Here is a 21,312-nt window from a genome sequence, read left to right as displayed (position 1 = left end):
TTCAAATAAGCAAAGAGAAATGACAGTCAATCATTACTTTAACCTTTATTTAACTAGGCAAGTCATTTAAGAACAAAATCTTATTTACAATGATGGCCTACCATGGCCTAACCCTAACCCGGGCAACGCTGGGCCAATTGTGCGCTGCCATATGGGACTCTCATTCATGGCCGGTTGTGATACAGCCTGGAATCAAACCAGGGTCTGTAATCATGGCCGAATACCGACCGGGCACTTGCCCAGGGCTCTGACATCTAGGGGACCCCTATTCATTTGTTTGTCACTCTCACTCAGATATTATTAACATGGCATAAATCATGGCAAAATGTGTAGAATTGCAGGAATGTGTTTAAAAACTGCAAAAATGTCTCTCTGCCCCATGGCAAAATGAGTAGCATTGCATGAAATATTTTATACAATTGCTAAAGGTTGTCTCCACCCCATGGCAAAAGATATAGAACTGCAGAAAATGTGTTTTCAAACTGCAAAATGTCTCTACAGACAATTGATATAAAATTGCAAAATTATCTCTCTGAACCATGGCAAGATGTGTAGATATGCAGTAAATGTGCTTAAAAACAGCTAAAATGTCTCTCTGCCCCTTGGCAAAACAAGTAGATTTGCAAGAAATGTCTGATTAAATAGCAAAATGTTCTCTAAGCCCATGGCAAAATGTGTAGAATTGCAGGAAATTGACTTTATAACTTACATTTTTCTCTCCACCATCAAGAGAGAGGCCATTAAATGTTTAAAGTTTATGCCATCTGATGACATTTTCATGACAAAACTTTACCACGTAATTAAAAAAAAATCGCCGATCAAAATCGGTCAATTTAAGGTAGAGATATCTGTCTAATATGACCACTCTATGGAAAGATGAGAATCTCAGAAACAACATGATGTTCTCCGTTTTCCTCTACGACCCCCCACAAGCCCCATGGGACTTGTCTGAATGTAACCCATACAAATATATGGATGGAGGCACTGTAGTTTCGCCCCAACAAAAATAAGGGGATAAATATGTGTAAAAAATGTAATAAAAAGTATATATATATATATATATCCCAAGCATTCTTATGTCTCATAGATACAGGACAGACACGTCAAACACTTTTTCCTCATTACTCATTTGACTGTCTTTTTTTGCCAATTATGAATGTGTTATTCAATATGTTTTTTCGGGCTATAACAGTAAAGGCCAAATTCGACTTTTCATAAAAATAATAATAATGTAGACAAATGAAGTTACACCAAAATTCAAAATCATGTAGCTAAATTATCCATGATATGACTGTCACGAAACAATTCCATATGTTAGTTTAGTAGTTGGGTAGAACCCCCCCCAGCTGGGTGCTTCACAAAATGAATGATAACCTGTTGTTTTAGTAAGAGTAGCAGGACAGTCTTCGTGAAAATCACCTGACAAAGAGGATGAGGCTGGCTATACTCCAGGAAATGGCTTGGCCAAAAATACCAACAATAAACATTGTGGTGTGCCTTAATGGATATGTATACATGAAGTTTACCTTCAGAGATATCTATGTCTTTAAATGTAACATATTTGAGTTGAGCATCGACATAGACAATATATATCGCATAGACCAATTTGTAAGTCGCTCTGGATAAGAGCGTCTGCTAAATGACTTAAATGTAAATGTAAATGTAAATGTAGACAATATATATATATATTAATTTATACATTCTGTGTTTACTAATGATTTAGGCCTATGAATACTGATATCAATACAATCACCAGATCAGCGTATACCAAACCCTGGGAGTGCCTACATACTGCCACTATGCAACACTGGCTGTCTACCCTGGCTGCCTATTCGTACCATCTTCACAATTATCTTATAAACCTTCAATGCATAATTTTGTTTGGCACACATTGTGCTTTCATGACCTGTTAGTCATATATTCCCACTGGCACTCTAAAGTCAACACTCCTCAGATGCTGGCCATGCTTCAATATTTCTCACAGCAACAAGCTATGCTCCATGGTAGGTTGTGTACAGCTACTGCCTTCCAAATTAGGAGATCCCTCTTCTCCCAACCACCTGACAGAGATTCAGAATCCATCCACATATTCCATTCTAAACATAAGACATACCTCCATACTCTTAGAAAAAAAGGTTTCCAAAAGGGTTCTTCAACTGTCCCCAGAGGAGAACCCTTTTTGGTTCCAGGGAGAATCAAATCAAATCAAATCAATTTAGGTCACAAAGTGCTGTACAGAAACCCAGCCTAAAACCCCAAACAGCCAGCAATGCAGGTGTAGAAGCATGGTGGCTAGGAAAAACTCCACAGAAAGGCCAGAACATAGGAAGGAACCTAGAGAGGAACCAGAATGTGAGGGGTGGCCAGTCCTCCTCTGGCTGTGCCGGGTGGAGATTACAACAGAACATGGCCAAGATGTTCAAATGTTCATAGATGACCAGTAGGGTCAAATAATAATAATCACAGTGGTTGTCGAGGGTGCAACAGGTCAGCACCTCAGGAGTAAATGTCAGTTGGCTTTTCATAGCCGATCATTCAGAGTATCTCTACCATTCCTGCTGTCTCTAGAGAGTTGAAAACAGCAGGTCTGGGACAGGTAGCATGTCCGGTGAACAGGTCAGGGTTCCATAGCCGCAGGTAGAACAGTTGAAACCGGAGCAGCAGCACGGCCAGGTGGACTGGGGACAGCAAGGAGTCATCAGGCCAGATAGTCCTGAGGCAGGTCCTTAGAGGGAGTGTCACGAATATTACCGAAGGTGACTCCCCTTCTTGTTCGGGTGGCGCTCGGCGGTCGTCGTCACCGGTCTACTAGCTATCGCCGATCCGTTGTTCTGTGTTCGTTTAGTTTTGTCTAATTGGTAGCACCTGTTTCTAGTTTGGTTGTTAGGATAGGGTTATATATAGTCTGTTCAGCCCGCTTCTGTTTCGTGCGGGCTTGTTCTCCTGTTTCCTTGTTTTGAGTGTATTTTTGTTGGCATTTTGGGTTTCACGCTGTCCGTTTATATTTCTGTTCATTTGTGTTTCCACTTTTGTTCATGTTATGTTTCCAGGACATTAAAGCGTGTTGTTTTTCCCACATCCTTTGCTCTCTGCGCCTGACTCCACACCTCTTCACTCATTTACTAGTAACAGGGAGAGAGAGAAAGAAAGAGAGAAAGAGAGAGAAAATTAGATAGAGCGTACTTAAATTCACACAGGATACCGGATAAGACAGGAGAAATATTTTGCAATGCAGCTCTGCCTAAACTTTGATTTTGGGTTTTAACTATTGCTTTGATATCACAGGTTTTCATCTGTTGTGTTACAACCATGTAATCCAGTGTAAGGCTTGAGTATGTTTAAATCTCCGTTCAATCGGATGGAACAAATTATCTTGATATCGGGGCAGCAGGTAGCCTAGTGGTTAGAGCGTTGGGCAGCTAACCGAAAGGTTATTCGATCGAATCCCCACACCGACAAGGTGAAATCTGTTGTTCTTCCTTGAACAAGGCAGTTAACCCACTGTTCCAAGGTCGTCATTGTAAATAAGAATTTGTTCTTACTGACTTGCCTAGTTAATTAAAGATGAAATAAAAAATATATTGGCTAGCAATTTAATTAATTTATCCTTTAATTTGTATGTTCGTTCATTGATCAATTCAGTTATTACACTTTTTTTTCAGTTGGCATTGTCAAGACATCAGAATTCCAGCACAAACCAGAATAGTCCCAGGTCTGGATAAAATAATATTTGTTTAGGCCTAGTACCTGAATTCAATATCCTAAAAAAATACTTGGTTACGCCATCGTGGGGTGTTTTCACAGCAGACTAAGGGAGAACAAAGGGCTTAGTATGTGATCTGTGTGTGTTCCAGTACTTGTTATTTCTTGACGGTTGACTTCTTATCAAAGCCGTCTTTGTTACTGATATGATCTAAGAGCTCTGGATGTGTTGATGTCTGCGACTGCACTCGGCAACACTTATTTGGATTAGTCCATCTGTATGTGGTCTACAGACTATCAGTAACATTTTAACTAACCCTAGCCCTAACCATAACCATAACCTTTACTCTAACCCTAAACTTAACCTATGCCCTAACCAGAAATGTAACCCTTACCCTAACCATCTAAACCTAATCGTAATCTTAGGAAGCAGTTGTTTATCAACAGATAGTTTGTTGATAGTATGAGCGTCTGTATAGCGTCTACAGATGGACAATCCCGACTTCTCTTAACCAGATGAGTAAGTCCAGAATTTCATGTCATTCCCCCAAGACATGCTAACCTCTCACCATTACAATAAGGTTAGCAGTTTGAAGGGTGTATGAAATTTGTGTGTCGAACTATCTCATTCGTCATTATTCACCATTGATTTCTATTGGGCACAACATAATATGAAGCGCAACCAAAACAAACTGCAAATGCATCCAACAAGTTTGTAGAGTCACAAGCTTGATGTAATAATTTTGTGCCAATACTAAAGTTTTGACTACTTTAATACACATATAAGTCAATTTATCCAAATACTGTTGGTCCCCTGAAATGGGGAAGTATGTAAATAAAGTATTGTAATTTCTAAACGGCTCATTCGATATGGATGAAAATTCCTGTAACTGAAAGCTGTCTGTAAGAAGTCTGCACTTTACCTCATAGTATCATTTCAAATCCAAAGTGCTGGAGTACAGAGCCAAAACAACAAATGTGTCACTGTCCCAACCCTTTTGGAGCCCACTGTATATTACCAGTGCAACGTTTTTTTCCGGGTTGACAGGCAGCATTTTACACATACCAGTAAACCATGTGCGAATGACCAGTGTTGTATTGAGCAGCTTGCTGACCTATGGTGCAGTGGCAGCTGTAGCCTATCACAGTGTCGCGGGCGGTAGCGAGTAACGTTTCCCTCCTATGATTACATTTCAGGCAAGATGGCAGCCTACACAATAATGAACTCATATTGCTAGCCATCTAGGTGTCACCGTGATATAGTCTACTAGTCAATGGGGAGAGCATGGACGGCAACCACACCAGGACACAGTGACCTCCTCAACCCTGTGGGATTCGTTCGGTCGGCTCTCAGCTGGGCGACATATGTCATCGGTCATTGTTTTGCAGGCCAGGAGTGTCGGTGTACCCTCTCCCCGCTCACCATTTTGATGAATTTAAACAACATTGTTCCATACAATATAACAGTATTAGTTAACCTGTTCACTTTACAAGTGGCATGCAAACATTTGGTGGCACAGAAAAAAAGGATATATGCTGTAGGTTGGAATCAACCCAAGATGATGAACCCTGAAGATGGAACAAAGTGCATGACAAGGTGGCCCAAAGGAAGCCAGCTTTTCTCAACCCCTCCATTTGCCCCATTCTTCCAAGATCTCAGAGTTTGAATTAAGACCTCTAGTGAGGTAAGTACACACACACATATACACACATACAACACCAGTTTGACATCTCCCTTGTCACCTGTCTTTTTACCCTCAGAGTAACAGCCCTTGTACTCTCTGTCTCCCATTCTATTCTTTCTTTTTCTATGCTTGTCCTAATTAAAGTTGAGAAGAGCTAGCAAATCAGAACTGAGGTTGATTATTACAGAGCTGATGCTGCGCTGACATTACTGCTCAAACTGTCTCGTTGTGTGTATCACCGCCTCTGAACCCCCTTACCCTGAATAGTTGCCCCTGATCATAGATCTAGGATTGTACCAAATCCCGATGTTAACTTTTTGCTCTCTCTTTGTCTTTCTTCCCCACACCACCCACACAGAGGCACACAATATCGTTTTTAGATTAGATTAGTGTTGTAATGATGCTCTTATTTGGATAATGTTGTTACCAATTTCAATAAATGGATTTTATTTTAATTTTTTTATTTGTTTTATTACACCTTTATTTAACCAGGTAGGCTAGTTGACAACAAGTTCTCATTTGCACCTGCAACCTGGCCAAGATAAACCAAAGCAGTTCGACACATACAACAACACAGAGTTACACATGGAATAAACAAAAACATACAATCAATAATACAGTAGAACAATCTATATACAGCATGTGCAAATGAGGTAGGATAAGAGAGGTAAGGCAATAAATAGGCCATGGTGGCAAAGTAATTACGATATAACAATGAAACACTGGAATGGTAGGATGAGCAGAAGATGAATGTGCAAGTAGTGATACAATGTTGCTGGATCCGCATTTCCTGCATCCGCATTAAACAGCACGATCATTACACAGATCATTACACGATCATTACACTGCATCCGCATTTCGCTCCACAGGTAGTATAACTTTTTCATTACATTTCATTACATTTCATTATAGTACAACGGTTTGATTTGTCTAATCTTAGCAATTTCTTCTTAGCTAGCTACATAGCCGTCTTTGTATCAAAGATAATTGCGTAATTATCGTATTTCGTCGTCCTAACGTAGTCTTCACTGCTCTGCCCAGCAGCTAGCCAGCTAGCAAACGTCCACCGATTAGCAGCACTGTAGAAACTATTACACTCAACTGAACGACTTGATTAGTGTAGTGTTAGCTAGCTACATAGCTGTCTTTGCTGTCTTCGTATCCAAGATAATTGTGTAGTCTTAGAGTGATTATCTTAATTTACCGAGGTTAGCTAGCCAGCTATTTGTCGTCCTTAACGTAGAAGACACTGCTAGCTAGCCAACAGCTAGCCAACGTCTTCCGAATAGAACTCAACAACCCGGTCGCATTCCGCCTCGCTCCACAGGTAGTATCACATTTTCATTTAATTTCATTACAGTACAACGGTTTGATTTGTTTGATCGTAGCTAGCTACATAGCTAGCTACATAGCCGTCTTTGTATCAAAGATAATTGTGTAGTATAGAGCGATTTTCTAGGTTAGCTAGCCAGCTATTGTCGTTCTTTTAACGCAACGTAACGTAATCAACACTGCTAGCTAGCCAGCTAGCCCCCGAATAGCAGCACTGTAGAAACTATTACACTCAACGGAACGACTTGATTAGTGTAGTGTCAACAACGCAGCCACTGCCAGCTAGCCTACAAAGTCAACAACGCAGCCACTGCCAGCTGGCCTACTTCAGCAGTACTGTATAATTTTAATCATTTTAGTCAATAAGATTCTTGCTACGTAAGCTTAACTTTCTGAACATTCGAGACGTGTAGTCCACTTGTCATTCCAATCTCCTTTGCATTAGCGTAGCCTCTTCTGTAGCCTGTCAACTATGTGTCTGTCTATCCCTGTTCTCTCCTCTCTGCACAGACCATACAAACGCTCCACACCGCGTGGCCGCGGACACCCTAATCTGGTGGCCCCAGCGCACGACCCACGTGGAGTTCCAGGTCTCCGGTAGCCTCTGGAACTGCCGATCTGCGGCCAACAAGGCAGAGTTCATCTCAGCCTATGCCTCCCTCCAGTCCCTCGACTTCTTGGCACTGACGGAAACATGGATCACCACAGATAACACTGCCACTCCTACTGCTCTCTCTTCGTCCACCCACATGTTCTCGCACACCCCGAGAGCTTCTGGTCAGCGGGGTGGTGGCACCGGGATCCTCATCTCTCCCAAGTGGTCATTCTCTCTTTCTCCCCTTACCCATCTGTCTATCGCCTCCTTTGAATTCCATGCTGTCACAGTTACCAGCCCTTTCAAGCTTAACATCCTTATCATTTATAGCCCTCCAGGTTCCCTCGGAGAGTTCATCAATGAGCTTGATGCCTTGATAAGCTCCTTTCCTGAGGACGGCTCACCTCTCACAGTTCTGGGCGACTTTAACCTCCCCACGTCTACCTTTGACTCATTCCTCTCTGCCTCCTTCTTTCCACTCCTCTCCTCTTTTGACCTCACCCTCTCACCTTCCCCCCCTACTCACAAGGCAGGCAATACGCTCGACCTCATCTTTACTAGATGCTGTTCTTCCACTAACCTCATTGCAACTCCCCTCCAAGTCTCCGACCACTACCTTGTATCCTTTTCCCTCTCGCTCTCATCCAACACTTCCCACACTGCCCCTACTCGGATGGTATCGCACCGTCCCAACCTTCGCTCTCTCTCCCCCGCTACTCTCTCCTCTTCCATCCTATCATCTCTTCCCTCTGCTCAAACCTTCTCCAACCTATGTCCTGATTCTGCCTCCTCAACCCTCCTCTCCTCCCTTTCTGCATCCTTTGACTCTCTATGCCCCCTATCCTCCAGGCCGGCTCGGTCCTCCAATCCCGCTCCGTGGCTCGACGACTCATTGAGAGCTCACAGAACAGGGCTCCGGGCAGCCGAGCGGAAATGGAGGAAAACTCGCCTCCCTGCGGACCTGGCATCCTTTCGCTCCCTCCTCTCTACATTTTCCTCTTCTGTCTCTGCTGCTAAAGCCACTTTCTACCACTCTAAATTCCAAGCTTCTGCCTCTAACCCTAGGAAGCACTTTGCCACCTTCTCCTCCCTCCTGAATCCTCCTCCCCCCTCCTCCCTCTCTGCAGATGACTTTGTCAACCATTTTGAAAAGAAGGTCGACGACATCCAATCCTCGTTTGCTAAGTCAAACGACACCGCTGGTTCTGCTCACACTGCCCTACCCTGTGCTCTGACCTCTTTCTCCCCTCTCTCTCCAGATGAAATCTCGCGTCTTGTGACGGCCGGCCGCCCAACAACCTGCCCGCTTGACCCTATCCCCTCCTCTCTTCTCCAGACCATTTCCGGAGACCTTCTCCCTTACCTCACCTCGCTCATCAACTCATCCCTGACCGCTGGCTACATCCCTTCCGTCTTCAAGAGAGCGAGAGTTGCACCCCTTCTGAAAAAACCTACACTCGATCCCTCCGATGTCAACAACTACAGACCAGTATCCCTTCTTTCTTTTCTCTCCAAAACTCTTGAACGTGCCGTCCTTGGCCAGCTCTTTCGCTATCTGACTGTATGTGAATGTGACCACCATTTGACTCATGCAGTGAACCACATCTCCTTCACATAGAGTTGATCAGGCTGTTGATTGTGGCCTGTGGAATGTTGTTCTACTCCTTTTCAATGGCTGTGTCACCCCGCTCCTCCGCTCTCTCCACTGGCTTCCAGTTGAAGCTCGCATCCGCTACAAGACCATGGTGCTTGCCTACGGAGCTGTGAGGGGAACGGCACCTCAGTACCTCCAGGCTCTGATCAGGCCCTACACCCAAACAAGGGCACTGCGTTCATCCACCTCTGGCCTGCTCGCCTCCCTACCACTGAGGAAGTACAGTTCCCGCTCAGCCCAGTCAAAACTGTTCGCTGCTCTGGCCCCCCAATGGTGGAACAAACTCCCTCACGACGCCAGGACAGCGGAGTCAATCACCACCTTCCGGAGACACCTGAAACTCCACCTCTTTAAGGAATACCTAGGATAGGATAAGTAATCCTTCTCACCCCCCCCCCCTTTTAAGATTTAGATGCACTATTGTAAAGTGACTGTTCCACTGGATGTCATAAGGTGAATGCACCAATTTGTAAGTCGCTCTGGATAAGAGCGTCTGCTAAATGACTTAAATGTTAAATGTTAAAATGATACTGGGGTGCAAAGGAGCAAGATAAAGAAATAAATACAGTATGTTGCTGAGGTAGATTGGATGGGCTATTTACAGATGAGCTATGTACAGGTGCAGTGATCTGTGAGCGGCTCTGACAGCTGGTGCTTAAAGCTAGTGAGGGAGGTAAGAGTCTCCAGCTTCAGAGATTTTTGCAGTTCGTTCCAGTCATTGGCAGCAGAGAACTGGAAGGAGAGGCGGCCAAAGGAAGAATTGGCTTTGGGGGTGACCAGTGGGATACACCTGCTGGAGCGCGTGCCACAGGTGGGTGCTGCTATGGTGTCCAGTGACCTGAGATAAGGTAGTTGTCCACATATTCTAGGTCAGAACGGTCCAGAGTCACGATGCTGGACGGGCGGGCAGGTGCAGGCAGCGATCGGTTGAAGAGCATGCATTTAGTTTTACTTGCATTTAAGAGCAGTTGGAGGCCATGGAAGGAGACTTGTATGTCATTGAAGCTCATCTGGAGGTTAGTTAACACAGTGTCCAAAGAAGGGCCAGAGGTATACAGAACAATGTCGTCTGCGCAGAGCTGGATCAAAGAATCACCAGCAGCAACATCATTGATGTATACAGAGAAGAGAGTCGGCCCGAGAATTGAACCCTGTGGCACCCCCATAGAGACTGCCAGAGATCCGGACAACAGGCCCTCCAATTTCACATTCTGAACTCAATCGGAGAAGTAGTTGGTGAAACAGGCATGTCAATCATTTGAGAAACCAAGGCTGTAGAGTCTGCCAATAAGAATGTTGTGATTGACAGAGTCGAAAGCCTTAGCCTGGTAGTTGAATACGGCTGCACAGTAATGTCTCTTATCGATGGCGGTTCTGATATCGTTTAGGCTCTAGAGCGTGGCTGTGGTGCACACATGACCAGCTCTGAAACCAGATTGCATTGTCTTTTTTTGCTGTTGCCGTTGTAAACAAATGTCCTGTTCGGCTTGAAATCGATCTTCTGATATTCATATCTCATTCCTATCATAGAAATAAAGTGGTATTTATGTTGTATGTGAACAGGTTGTAGTTGGAGCAGCTGTGGTTGTTGAATGAGCAACTGTGGTAGTTGTGATGCCTGCTGGAATCGAACCTGGGCCTGTAATCATGGCTCTGACATCTAGGGGGCCCCTATTGATTCTGTTAGTCACTCTCACTCAGATATTATTAACATGGCATAAATCATGGCAGAATGTGTAGAATTACAGGAAATTTACTTTGTAACTTACATTTTCTCTCCGCCATCAAGAGACAGGCCATTAAATGTTTATGCCATCTGATGACATTTTCATGACAAAACTTTGGCACATAATCTTTTTTTAGATCGCCCATCAAAATCTGTTAGTTTAAGGTAGTGATATCTGTTTTCTTGCATGGGCTGCGTTTTAATCCCCCACATCTGCCTCTGTTTTCATTCCACATCTGCGGTGGAAAGTGGCAGAGATACTGCACTGTTGGTCAGATCAGGAGACTTTCATGACCTGTTACAGTCATATATTCCCACTGGCACTCTAAAGTCAACACTCCTCAGATGCTGGCCATCCCTCAATATTTCTCACAGCAACAATGTTCCATGGTATGTTGTGTAGAGCTACTGCCTTCCAACTGAGAAAAACCCTCTTCTCACAACCACCTTTCAGAGATTCAGAATCCATCCACATATTCAATTCTAAACATAAGACATACTCTTAGAAAAAAAGGTTTCCAAAAGGGTTCTTCATCTGTCCCCAGAGGAGAACCCTTTTTGGTTCCAGGTAGAATCAAATCAAATCAAATCAATTTATGTCACAAAGTGCTGTACAGAAACCCAGCCTAAAACTCCAAACAGCAAGCAATGCAGGTGTAGAAGCACGGTGGCTAGGAAAAACACCCTAGAACCTCGGAAGAAACCTAGAGAGTAACCAGGCTATGAGGGGTGGCCAGTCCTCTTCTGGCTGTGCCAGGTGGAGATTATAACAGAACATGGCCAAGATATTCAAATGTTCATAGATGACCAGCAGGGTCAAATAATAATAATCACAGTGGTTGTCGAGGGTGCAACAGGTCAGCACCTCAGGAGTAAATGTCAGTTGGCTTGTCATAGCCGATCATTCAGAGTATTTCTACCACTCTTGCTGTCTCTAGAGATTCTAAGATTTTGTAGAGTTACAGTTCAAAAAAATAAATCAGTCAATTGAAATAAATTAATTAGGCACTAATCTATGGATTTCATATGACTGGGAATACAGATATGCATCTGTTGGTCACAGATAGCTTTAAAAAATTGGCCTCAAAATGGTCCTCGAGATCTCGTCACAGTATCTATGTATATTCAAATTGCCATCGATAAAATGAAATTGCACTCATTGTCCTTAACTTATTCTGCCCATACCTTAGCCCCACCATCACCATGGGGAATTCTGTTCACAATGTTGGCATCAGCAAACCACTCGCCCACATAACCCCATACATACATTTGGTTGTGAGGCAAATTGGACATACTGCCAAATTTTCTAAAACAACGTTGGAGGTGGCTTATGGCAGAGAAACGAACATTCAATTCTCTGGCAACAGTTCTGGTGGACATTACTGCATACCAATTGCATACGCCCTCAAAAGTGGAGACATCTGTGGCATTGTGCTGTGTGACTAAACTGCACATTTTAGAGTGGCCGTGGCCTTTTATTGTTGCAAGCACAAGGTGCACATGTGTAATGATCATGGTCTTTAATCAGCTTCTTGATATGCCAAACCTGTCAAGTGAATGGATTACCTTGGCAATGGAGAAATGCTCACTAACAAGGGTGTCAACAATTGAGATAAACAAGATTTTTGTGCCTCCAGAACATTTCTGGGATCTTTTATTTTAAGTCAGGAAACATGGGACCAAATAAAATAAAATTGAATTGTATTTGTCACATGTTCCGAATACAGACCTTACTGTGAAATGCTTACTTACAAACCCTAAACCAGCAATGCAGTTCAAGAAAGAGTTAAGACAATATTTAGTAGATAAACTAAAGTCAAAATGGTAAAATAAAAAGTAACACAAAAAATAACAATAACGAGGCTATATACAGGGGGTACTTGGGGGTAGAAGCTGTTAAGAAGCCTTTTGGTGCTAGACTTTGGTACTCCGGTACCGCTTGCCGTGTGATAGCAGAGAGAACAGTCTATGACTTCGGTGACTGGAGTCTTTGACAATTTTTTGGGCCTTCCTCTGACACCGGCTAGTGTATAGGTCCTGGATGGTAGGAAGCTTGGCCCAGAGATGTATAGGCCGTACGCACTACCCTATGTAGCTCCTTTACGGTCAGATGCCGAGCAGTTGCCATACCATGCGGTGATCAACTGGTCAGTATGCTCTCGATGGTGCAGCTGTAGAACTTTTTGAGGATCTGGGGACCCATGCCAAATCTTTTCAGTCTCTTAAGGGGAAAAATATGTTGTAGTGCGCTCTCCACGACTGTCTTGGTGTGTTTGGACCATGATAATTTGTTGGTGATGTGGACACCAAGAAACTTGAAATTCTCGACCCGCTCCACTGCAGCCCCGTTGATGTTAATAGGAGCCTGTTCAGCCAGCCTTTTCCTGTCCACGATCAGCTCCGGCCGTCAGGAAGTCCAGGATCCAGTTGCAGAGGGAGGTGTTTAATCCCAGGGTTCTTAGCCTATTGTGAGCACTATGCTGTTGAACTCTGAGCTTTAGTCAATGATCATACAGAATTCTCGCATAGGTGTTCCTTTTGTCCAGGTGGGAAAGGGCAGTGTGGGAGTGCGATTGAGATAGCGTCATCTATGGATCTTTATATGTTGCGTTTTATTTTTGTTCAGTGTATTTAAATAAAAAACAAAGACAGTCAGGCTGAAAACATTCAAAGTTTAGCCAACGTATGAGAATCTATATCAAAACTGCTTTGAGTTGGGACTGAGCTTTAACAGTTTTGTGCACCTCCTTTGTTTTTGAAGGTCTGAAACAGACTGCTGAAATAAGAGTGAAACCGCCTTTCCCCCTTAGGACTATACCAAGTCTCACACAAATGGGAAGACTTCACTTCACTTAGTAAGCAGATAAGTTCAACACGATTGCACTGAAATAAAACACCACATGAATTACCAACATTTAGGTAAGTATACCCAACACTTCTGGACTGTAATAATTAGGAAACACCCTTTTGTTGGCATAATAAATTACAAAAATAGGTAAACTAATCCTGTGTTAAGAGGATCAAGTCACCTTTCCTATAACCACTGCATTTGACCGGCGGCCTTCCACAATGGTGGAAAAAGTAGTAAATTGTCATACATGAGTAAAAGACTAAAAGTATTTGGTTTTAAATATGCTTACGTATCAAGAGTAAATTTAATTGCTAAAATATTCTTGAGTATTTAAAGTAAGTGTAAATAATTTAAAATGACTTATATTAAGGTAGTCCCTAGCTGCTGGGCTGCTCAGTCTGGTCCCTGGGGGTCTGCCATACTGTTGGTTTTCACTCTGGCCTTGGCCTAACACACCTGAAACCAATAATGAATGTTGGGGGGCCAATAATGAATTTAGGGAGCTGTGGACCCCTACGGGCAGGACTTCTTAAAGGAAGATGTTGGGGAGAGAGTGGTGGGGGTCGGGCATGCAGGCGGCTTGGGCTGGCTCGTCGGTCTGGCTGAATTTCGATATAGAGGATGTCTTAATAAAGACAATCAAATAAAAGTAACAAATAATTCAACAGCAGCAGTAAAAAACAAACAATAGCTAGGCTATTTACAGGGGTTACCGGTGCGGAGTCAATGTGTGGGGGCACCGGTTAGTCGAGATAATTGAGGTAATATGTAGGTGGAGTTAAAGGCTGTTTCACATCCGGCCGTGATTGGGAGTCCCTAGGGTGGCACACAATTGGCCCAGCGTTGTCCGGGTTTGACTGAGGGTAGGATGTCATTGTAAATAAGCATTTGTTCTTTATTAACTGTTAAATAAAGTTAAATAAAGTTAAATAAAGGTTATATAAAAATATAAAAAATTACCTAAAAAATAAAGTGACTATGCATAGATAATAAACATTGAGTGGCAGCAGTGTAAAAGGAGGGGGGCTATGCTAGTAGTCTGGGTCGACCTTTGATTAGCTGTTCAGGAGTCTTATGGCTTGGGGGTAGAAGCTGTTAAGAAGTATTTTGGACCTTCTGAATCAAAAGTTAAGTCTTTGTACTTTATTTGTAAGAGTTGTTCATTTGCAACGCTAACAGTTAAAGGTGCAAGACAATATTGATTATTTAATTACCATTGATCAAGTTCAGTCTTATCAATCCCTCAAACTTATTTTATGATGATCTCTTACCGTAGCTTGATGACTGTGGGCATTTTTGCTTACTTTTTGTTGTTCTAAATAGAGATGGCTAGAAGGACCGTGGGTCATATTAGATTGTGTAGAAATGCAGGAAATGAGCTTTAGCTGCCCCAAAAAAGGGGAGGACCCGCTGACCCCGTTCAGGTTATGTCTCCCCCCACTTCTAAAACCAAAGTTGCGCCACTGTTATGGGCTATTGTATGGCTTAGACCCTTAGTAATTAAAACTAGAATTTAGATCTCATGGATTGTCAGTCCTTGGTTACATAGCATTGTTTATACATTTGAGTGGCGGGCGGTAGTTTTGTTGTATTCCAAATGCCCGACTGTAGCTTTAAATGTTAGTATCCTTGGCTATACAAAAGGTGCTCCATAAATAAATAGTGTATTGTTATTATTAAGATTGTAGGGAGGCAGCATCCTTGTTTGCTTCCTTGTTGTTTTTGCCAAGTCACCTTCTCTCTCGTTACCACATACCATATGACAGGTATGTCTTTGATTCAGAGAGACAGGTGTGGTTCTGTGGAGAGGCACCTTAAAGTCACGTAATGTAGGACAAAGTCACATTTGTTGCCTCCCTGATATGTCCTGTCCCATTTTTGGACATTTAAATGAACATAGCCATTGATACTTGAATATAACTTATACACGCTGCATGATACTTGTAAACAACAGACCTGGGTTCAAATACAATTGAATTTACTTCAATTACTTTCAAATACATTTCAAGGTAAGTATTTGGATATTTCATGGTTTGAAAGTACAATTAGTTGCATAATGAAAAGGCTACATCCTTGTTATCTTCGAAACATCACCTATAGTCATGACAGATGCTGTATGTCTGATTCAGAGAGACAGGTGTGGTTCTGCCGAGAGCCACCTTAAGTCACATTTGTCGTCCGGTGCCTCCATGATACTGTATGTCCTGTCCCCACCGATGGAGCCTTGATTTGCACACCTGCAACCCCACACCTGCCGCCCAAACAATAATTTATGAAAGACACAAGCCGGCCATGTAATTTAAGGAGTGACACTGCAGTACAGGAAAACAGGAAAGTGTCAGGGAAAATATTTACCGTGCCCAGATTCAAACCAATAACTTACCATTAGGCAACTTGACCTGAAACAACTGAATATGTGTTATTGAACTAGATGGAGTTTCTGCTATATAGTTTATCTAACATCAGCAATGAAAGACACAAATACTCTTCTTCTTACAGTGACAGTTAAGGTTGTCTTCAGTGTTTCTCCACTGTCATGAATTATGTCTCTTTCAAGACCGTGATCGTACAGATACACCTCTCTAATTGCTACCACACTGTCACCCTCCCTTTAATTATGTATAAGGATTTTGATATTCCCTCTTGAGTCTTAAACGCTTGGTGTGCTATTCTACGTAAGCATTGCTAAAACTCTGCTTTGGGTCACCTGAAACTCAAGTGAGTTTGCAGATGTAATCATGCAGTCAATTATATGGCAAAATAACAAATCAAAGATGAGGAACCCGAACAAGGACCGAGTTGGAATCGTCGCATCTTAGTACCACGAAGGAATAATGACCCAATTGATAGTTTTGTCATTCCATTCCATTCCTAATTCTAAATCAAATAATATTTTATTTGTCTCATACTTCCAGAAACAACAGGTAGAAACTAACAGTGAAATGCTTACTTACGGGCCCTTCCCAACAATGCCGAAAGAAAGAAAATAGAGAAATAATAGAAAAGCTAAACATGTAATAATAAATACACAATGAGTAACGACAACTTGGCTACATTTACATCCGGTGCCAGTACTGAGTCTATGTGCAGGAGTACGATGTAGTTGAGGTCCCCCAGGGCTCTGTTCTAGGCCCTCTCTTATTCTCGCTATACACCAAGTCACTTGGCTCTGTCATATCCTCACATGGTCTCTCCTATCATTGCTATGCAGACGACACACAATTAATCTTCTCCTTTCCCCCTTCTGATGACCAGGTGGCGAATCGCATCTCTGCATGTCTGGCAGACATATCAGTGTGGATGACGGATCACCACCTCAAGCTGAACCTCAGCAAGACGGAGCTCCTCTTCCTCCCGGGGAAGGACTGCCCGTTCCATGATCTCGCCATCACGGTTGACAACTCCATTGTGTACTCCTCCCAGAGCGCTAAGAACCTTGGCGTGATCCTGGACAACACCCTGTCGTTCTCAACTAACATCAAGGCGGTGTCCCGTTCCTGTAGGTTCATGCTCTACAACATCCGCAGAGTACGACCCTGCCTCACACAGGAAGCGGCGCAGGTCCTAATCCAGGCACTTGTCATCTCCCGTCTTGATTACTGCAACTCGCTGTTGGCTGGGCTCCCTGCCTGTGCCATTAAACCCCTACAACTCATCCAGAACGCCGCAGCCCGTCTGGTGTTCAACCTTCCCAAGTTCTCTCACGTCACCCCGCTCCTCCGCTCTCTCCACTGGCTTCCAGTTGAAGCTCGCATCCGCTACAAGACCATGGTGCTTGCCTACGGAGCTGTGAGGGGAACGGCACCTCAGTACCTCCAGGCTCTGATCAGGCCCTACACCCAAACAAGGGCACTGCGTTCATCCACCTCTGGCCTGCTCGCCTCCCTACCACTGAGGAAGTACAGTTCCCGCTCAGCCCAGTCAAAACTGTTCGCTGCTCTGGCCCCCAATGGTGGAACAAACTCCCTCACGACGCCAGGACAGCGGAGTCAATCACCACCTTCCGGAGACACCTGAAACCCCACCTCTTCAAGGAATACCTAGGATAGGGTAAGTAATCCTTCTCACCCTCCCCCTAAAAAGATTTAGATGCACTATTGTAAAGTGGCTGTTCCACTGGATGTCATAAGGTGTATGCACCAATTTGTAAGTCGCTCTGGATAAGAGCGTCTGCTAAATGACTTAAATGTAATGTAAATGTAAATGTAGATATGGACATATAACTAGGAATAAAGTGTTAGATAATATACAGTAGCAGCAGTGTATTTGTTCAGTCAAAAAGTTATTGCAAAATAGATTAATGCAGATAGTCCAGATAGTTAAATAGTTAGCCAAATAGCTAACTATTTACAGAACTTATGGCTTGGGGTAGAAACTATTCGGGTGATGTTTGGTCCCAGACTTGGAACTCCGGTACCGTTTGTTGTGCGATAGCAGAGAGAACAGTCTACGACCTGGCTGGCAATTTTGAGGGTCTTGCTCTGACACCGCCTGGAATAGAGGTCCTCGATGGCAGGGAACTTGGCACCAGTGATGTACTGGGCCATATGCACTACCCTCTGTAGCACCTTGTGTTCAGATGCTGAGGAGTTTCCATACTGAGCAGTTATGCAGCCAGTCAAGACTCTCAATAGTTCAGCTGAATAACTTTTTGAGGTTCTGAGGGCCCATGCCAAATCTTATCAGCCTCCTGAGGGTGTAAAAAGCGTTGTCTTGCCCTCTTCAGAACTGTGATGGTGTGTTTGGACAATGACAGGTCCTTAGTGATGTGGACACAGAGGAACTTGAAGCTTTTGACTTGCTCCGCTACAGCCCTGTCGATATTGATGGGGGCGTGCTCGGCCCCCTGTGGTCCATGATCAGCTCCTTTGTCTGGTTCACATTGAGGGAGAGGTTGTTGTCTGACACCACACTGCCAGGTCTAGGGGTCAATTTGCATTGCAGCTCGGCCTAAACTTTGATTTTGGGGTTTAACTATTGCTTTGATATCACAGGTTTTTATCTATTGTGTGACAACCATGTAATCCAGTGTAAGGCTTTAGTACATCTAAATGTAACAAATGATCTTGATATAGGGGTGGCAGGTAGCCAAGTGGTTGGGTCAGTAATCAGAAGGTTGTTAGATCGAATCCCTGAGCTGACCTGGTAAAAATCTGTCGTTATGCCCCTGAACAAGGCTTTTCCTATGCCGTCATTGTAAATAAGATTTTTTTTCAACTGACTTGCCTCGTTAAATAAAGATTAAATAAAAAATATTGTCTAGCAATTTAATTCATTCATCCTTTCATTTGTATGTTCATTCATTGATCCATTCAGTTATTACACTTTTTTTTCAGTTGGCATTGTCAAGACATCAGAAAACCAGCACAAACCAGAATAGTCCCAGGTCTGGATAAAATAATATTTGGTTATGCCTAGTACCTGACGTCTACATCCTAAAAAAATACTCTTGTTTATGCTATCATGGGGTGTTTTCACAGCAGACTAAGGAAGAACAAAGGGTTTGGTATGTGTGTGTGTTCCAGTATTTGTTATCCTTTGACGGTTGACTTCTTTGTTACTGATATGATCTAAGAGCTCTGGATGTGTTGATGTCTGCGACTGCACTGGGCAACACTTATTTGGATTAGTCCATCTGTAGGTGGTCTACAGACTATCAGTAACATTTTAACTAACCCTAGCCCTAACCATAACCATAACCTTTACTCTAACCCTAAACTTAACCTCTGCCCTAACCAGAAATGTAACCCTTACCCTAACCCTTATTCTAAACATATCCGGAATCTTTGGAAGCAGTTGTTTATCAACGGATAGTTTGTTGATATTGTGAGTATTTGTATAGTGTCTACAGACGGACAATCCAGACTTTTCTTAACCAGATGAGTAAGTCCAGAATTTCATGTCATTCCCCCAAGACATATGTCATGACGTTGCCCTCTTTAGGTACAGCGAACACCATCCCCCGCTCTTTGCTCCATTCAACCAGGCTGCTGTGGTCAGTGAGGTCGTAAATTCCCAGGGCAGTATAGAGAGAGTACATTTTCATAGAGAACAAAGGAAATCCTTCCACCTCACAGAACTTGAGGTCCGAACAACGTTTATGTTCCAGAGAAGGTATAAAAGATCGGTGAAGAATCCAGCTACAAACTGGTCCGTTTGTTACAACTTGGGGAAGCTCATGGGAGACGTGTGGCCACATTACCATAACGCTGTTTATATAATAGCCTCAGATATGAGGTTTACATCTAATTGTTGTATAAGATGAACGAGTGAGTATGATACTGTTTGTAAAATTGTGTAACGGGATTTTGGACTGTTTAATGAAGGAAACTCCAATTCCCTTTTGAGTTGATCTAAATCAGAGAACCGCCCGTGAGCCCAGTTAGGGTCAGGCATCCAGGGACAGCCCCTTTTCTGCAATTCTGAATAAAACCCAGATTTTTCTCTCAATCACGGGAGGACAAAGGTTCTAGACCATTGCTGAATCTTTTAACCATACCACGTGGTTAAACTCTTAGACTATCGATACCGACAGAATAAGAACAAGTCTTTGATATTAATTACTAGTCTGCAGCTAGGAATCCGGTATCATTGAATGCGAAGAAAGGCAACCGCCGAAACATCCATTCCAAAACGAATGAATCACTCTGAACAGTCCACTCTGAGAGAGAGAGAGAGAGAGAGAGAGAGAGAGAGAGAGAGAGAGAGAGAGAGAGAGAGAGAGAACAGTGATGATATAGCCATTCTGGTGGACAATAGGCACTGAGCAGATATGCAATGGTGTGAGAGAGAGATTTAAATCATCTTATTGGGTTTGGGGGTCCACCACACAATACCACAGTTACACATCAATTAAAAACACAACTCCAATTCCTCCTCCACAGTAACTAAACACAACAGCCTCTGAATACCCCATATACTCAAGAACAGATCAATATTGTTGACAAGTTTATATTAGGCAAACTCAACCCTTAGTCTCGCTGCCAACATTCCCTCCAGCATTCCCACCACATCCACAGACCCCTGTCCCCGAAAACTGTTCTACACCCTTTGACTGAACCTGTACTTTGGCCCAAATATATACAGTTGGGAAGAAAAAAACTCTCCCAACGTTGAGAACTAATCAGTGATCAGTTCAATCATCCCAACCAACCTGGGACACAGTAAAAAAAGATGTGCCAGAGTTTCAGACTCAGCACAGAATGGACGCCCCTCCCCAACAGTAGGGTCCAGGTGTACCAGATGCATGTTGGTGGCTATAGCTCCATGTATTATCCTCCATTGGGGGTCAGCTGTCCTCTTATCAATAGGCAGTTTGTATAATGATCGCCAACAGCCTTTTGGAGAGGCACCTCAATCAAGCACACCCGCCCACCTCGTCGATTTTACCCCTTCCAGGGAAGAGGCATGGGCCACCTTTACACGTATTCTGTACATGGCCTTCTTTCCCACCTCCTTGAACTCCCCCAGCTCCGGGGTATCGAAGGAAAGCAGCATCCCCACGTCCTCCTCGATTGCCCCCATCGCAGCACTAACAATCAGCGCAGGGAACACATAATCCAGACCCTCCTTCCACCGATCAGAATTGGAAGTGTCAGTAACATACTGCAGATGAAGTACTGGCAAGGAGTCACAGACCTCAGCAACGACCTTCCTCAAATGGTGAGATGATCGGATCCCCGCTCTTTCTCCCAGCTCCTCCAACGATCTGCTCCTGCTCCGCATCAGATGACCCAGCTTGGTACACCCCACGCCTAACAGGCATGA

General features: G+C 43.4%; 1 protein-coding gene across 1 annotated transcript in view; it reads right to left on the bottom strand.

The window, feature by feature from the left end:
* Positions 1–21,069, bottom strand: part of LOC118395681 (histidine-rich glycoprotein-like) — a 28,567-nt gene extending 7,498 nt beyond the window's left edge. The window contains exon 1 of the mRNA XM_052464342.1: positions 20,921–21,069. Within this exon, the coding sequence (XP_052320302.1) occupies positions 20,921–21,069 (149 nt within the window). The remainder of the gene's footprint in view (positions 1–20,920) is intronic.
* Between the last annotated feature and the right edge of the window lie 243 nt (positions 21,070–21,312).

This window comes from Oncorhynchus keta, chromosome 16 (assembly GCF_023373465.1).
Source record: "Oncorhynchus keta strain PuntledgeMale-10-30-2019 chromosome 16, Oket_V2, whole genome shotgun sequence".
NCBI lineage: Eukaryota > Metazoa > Chordata > Actinopteri > Salmoniformes > Salmonidae > Oncorhynchus > Oncorhynchus keta.
Note: the sequence above shows the minus strand (reverse complement) of the source record. Positions and strands in the feature narration are given on the sequence as shown.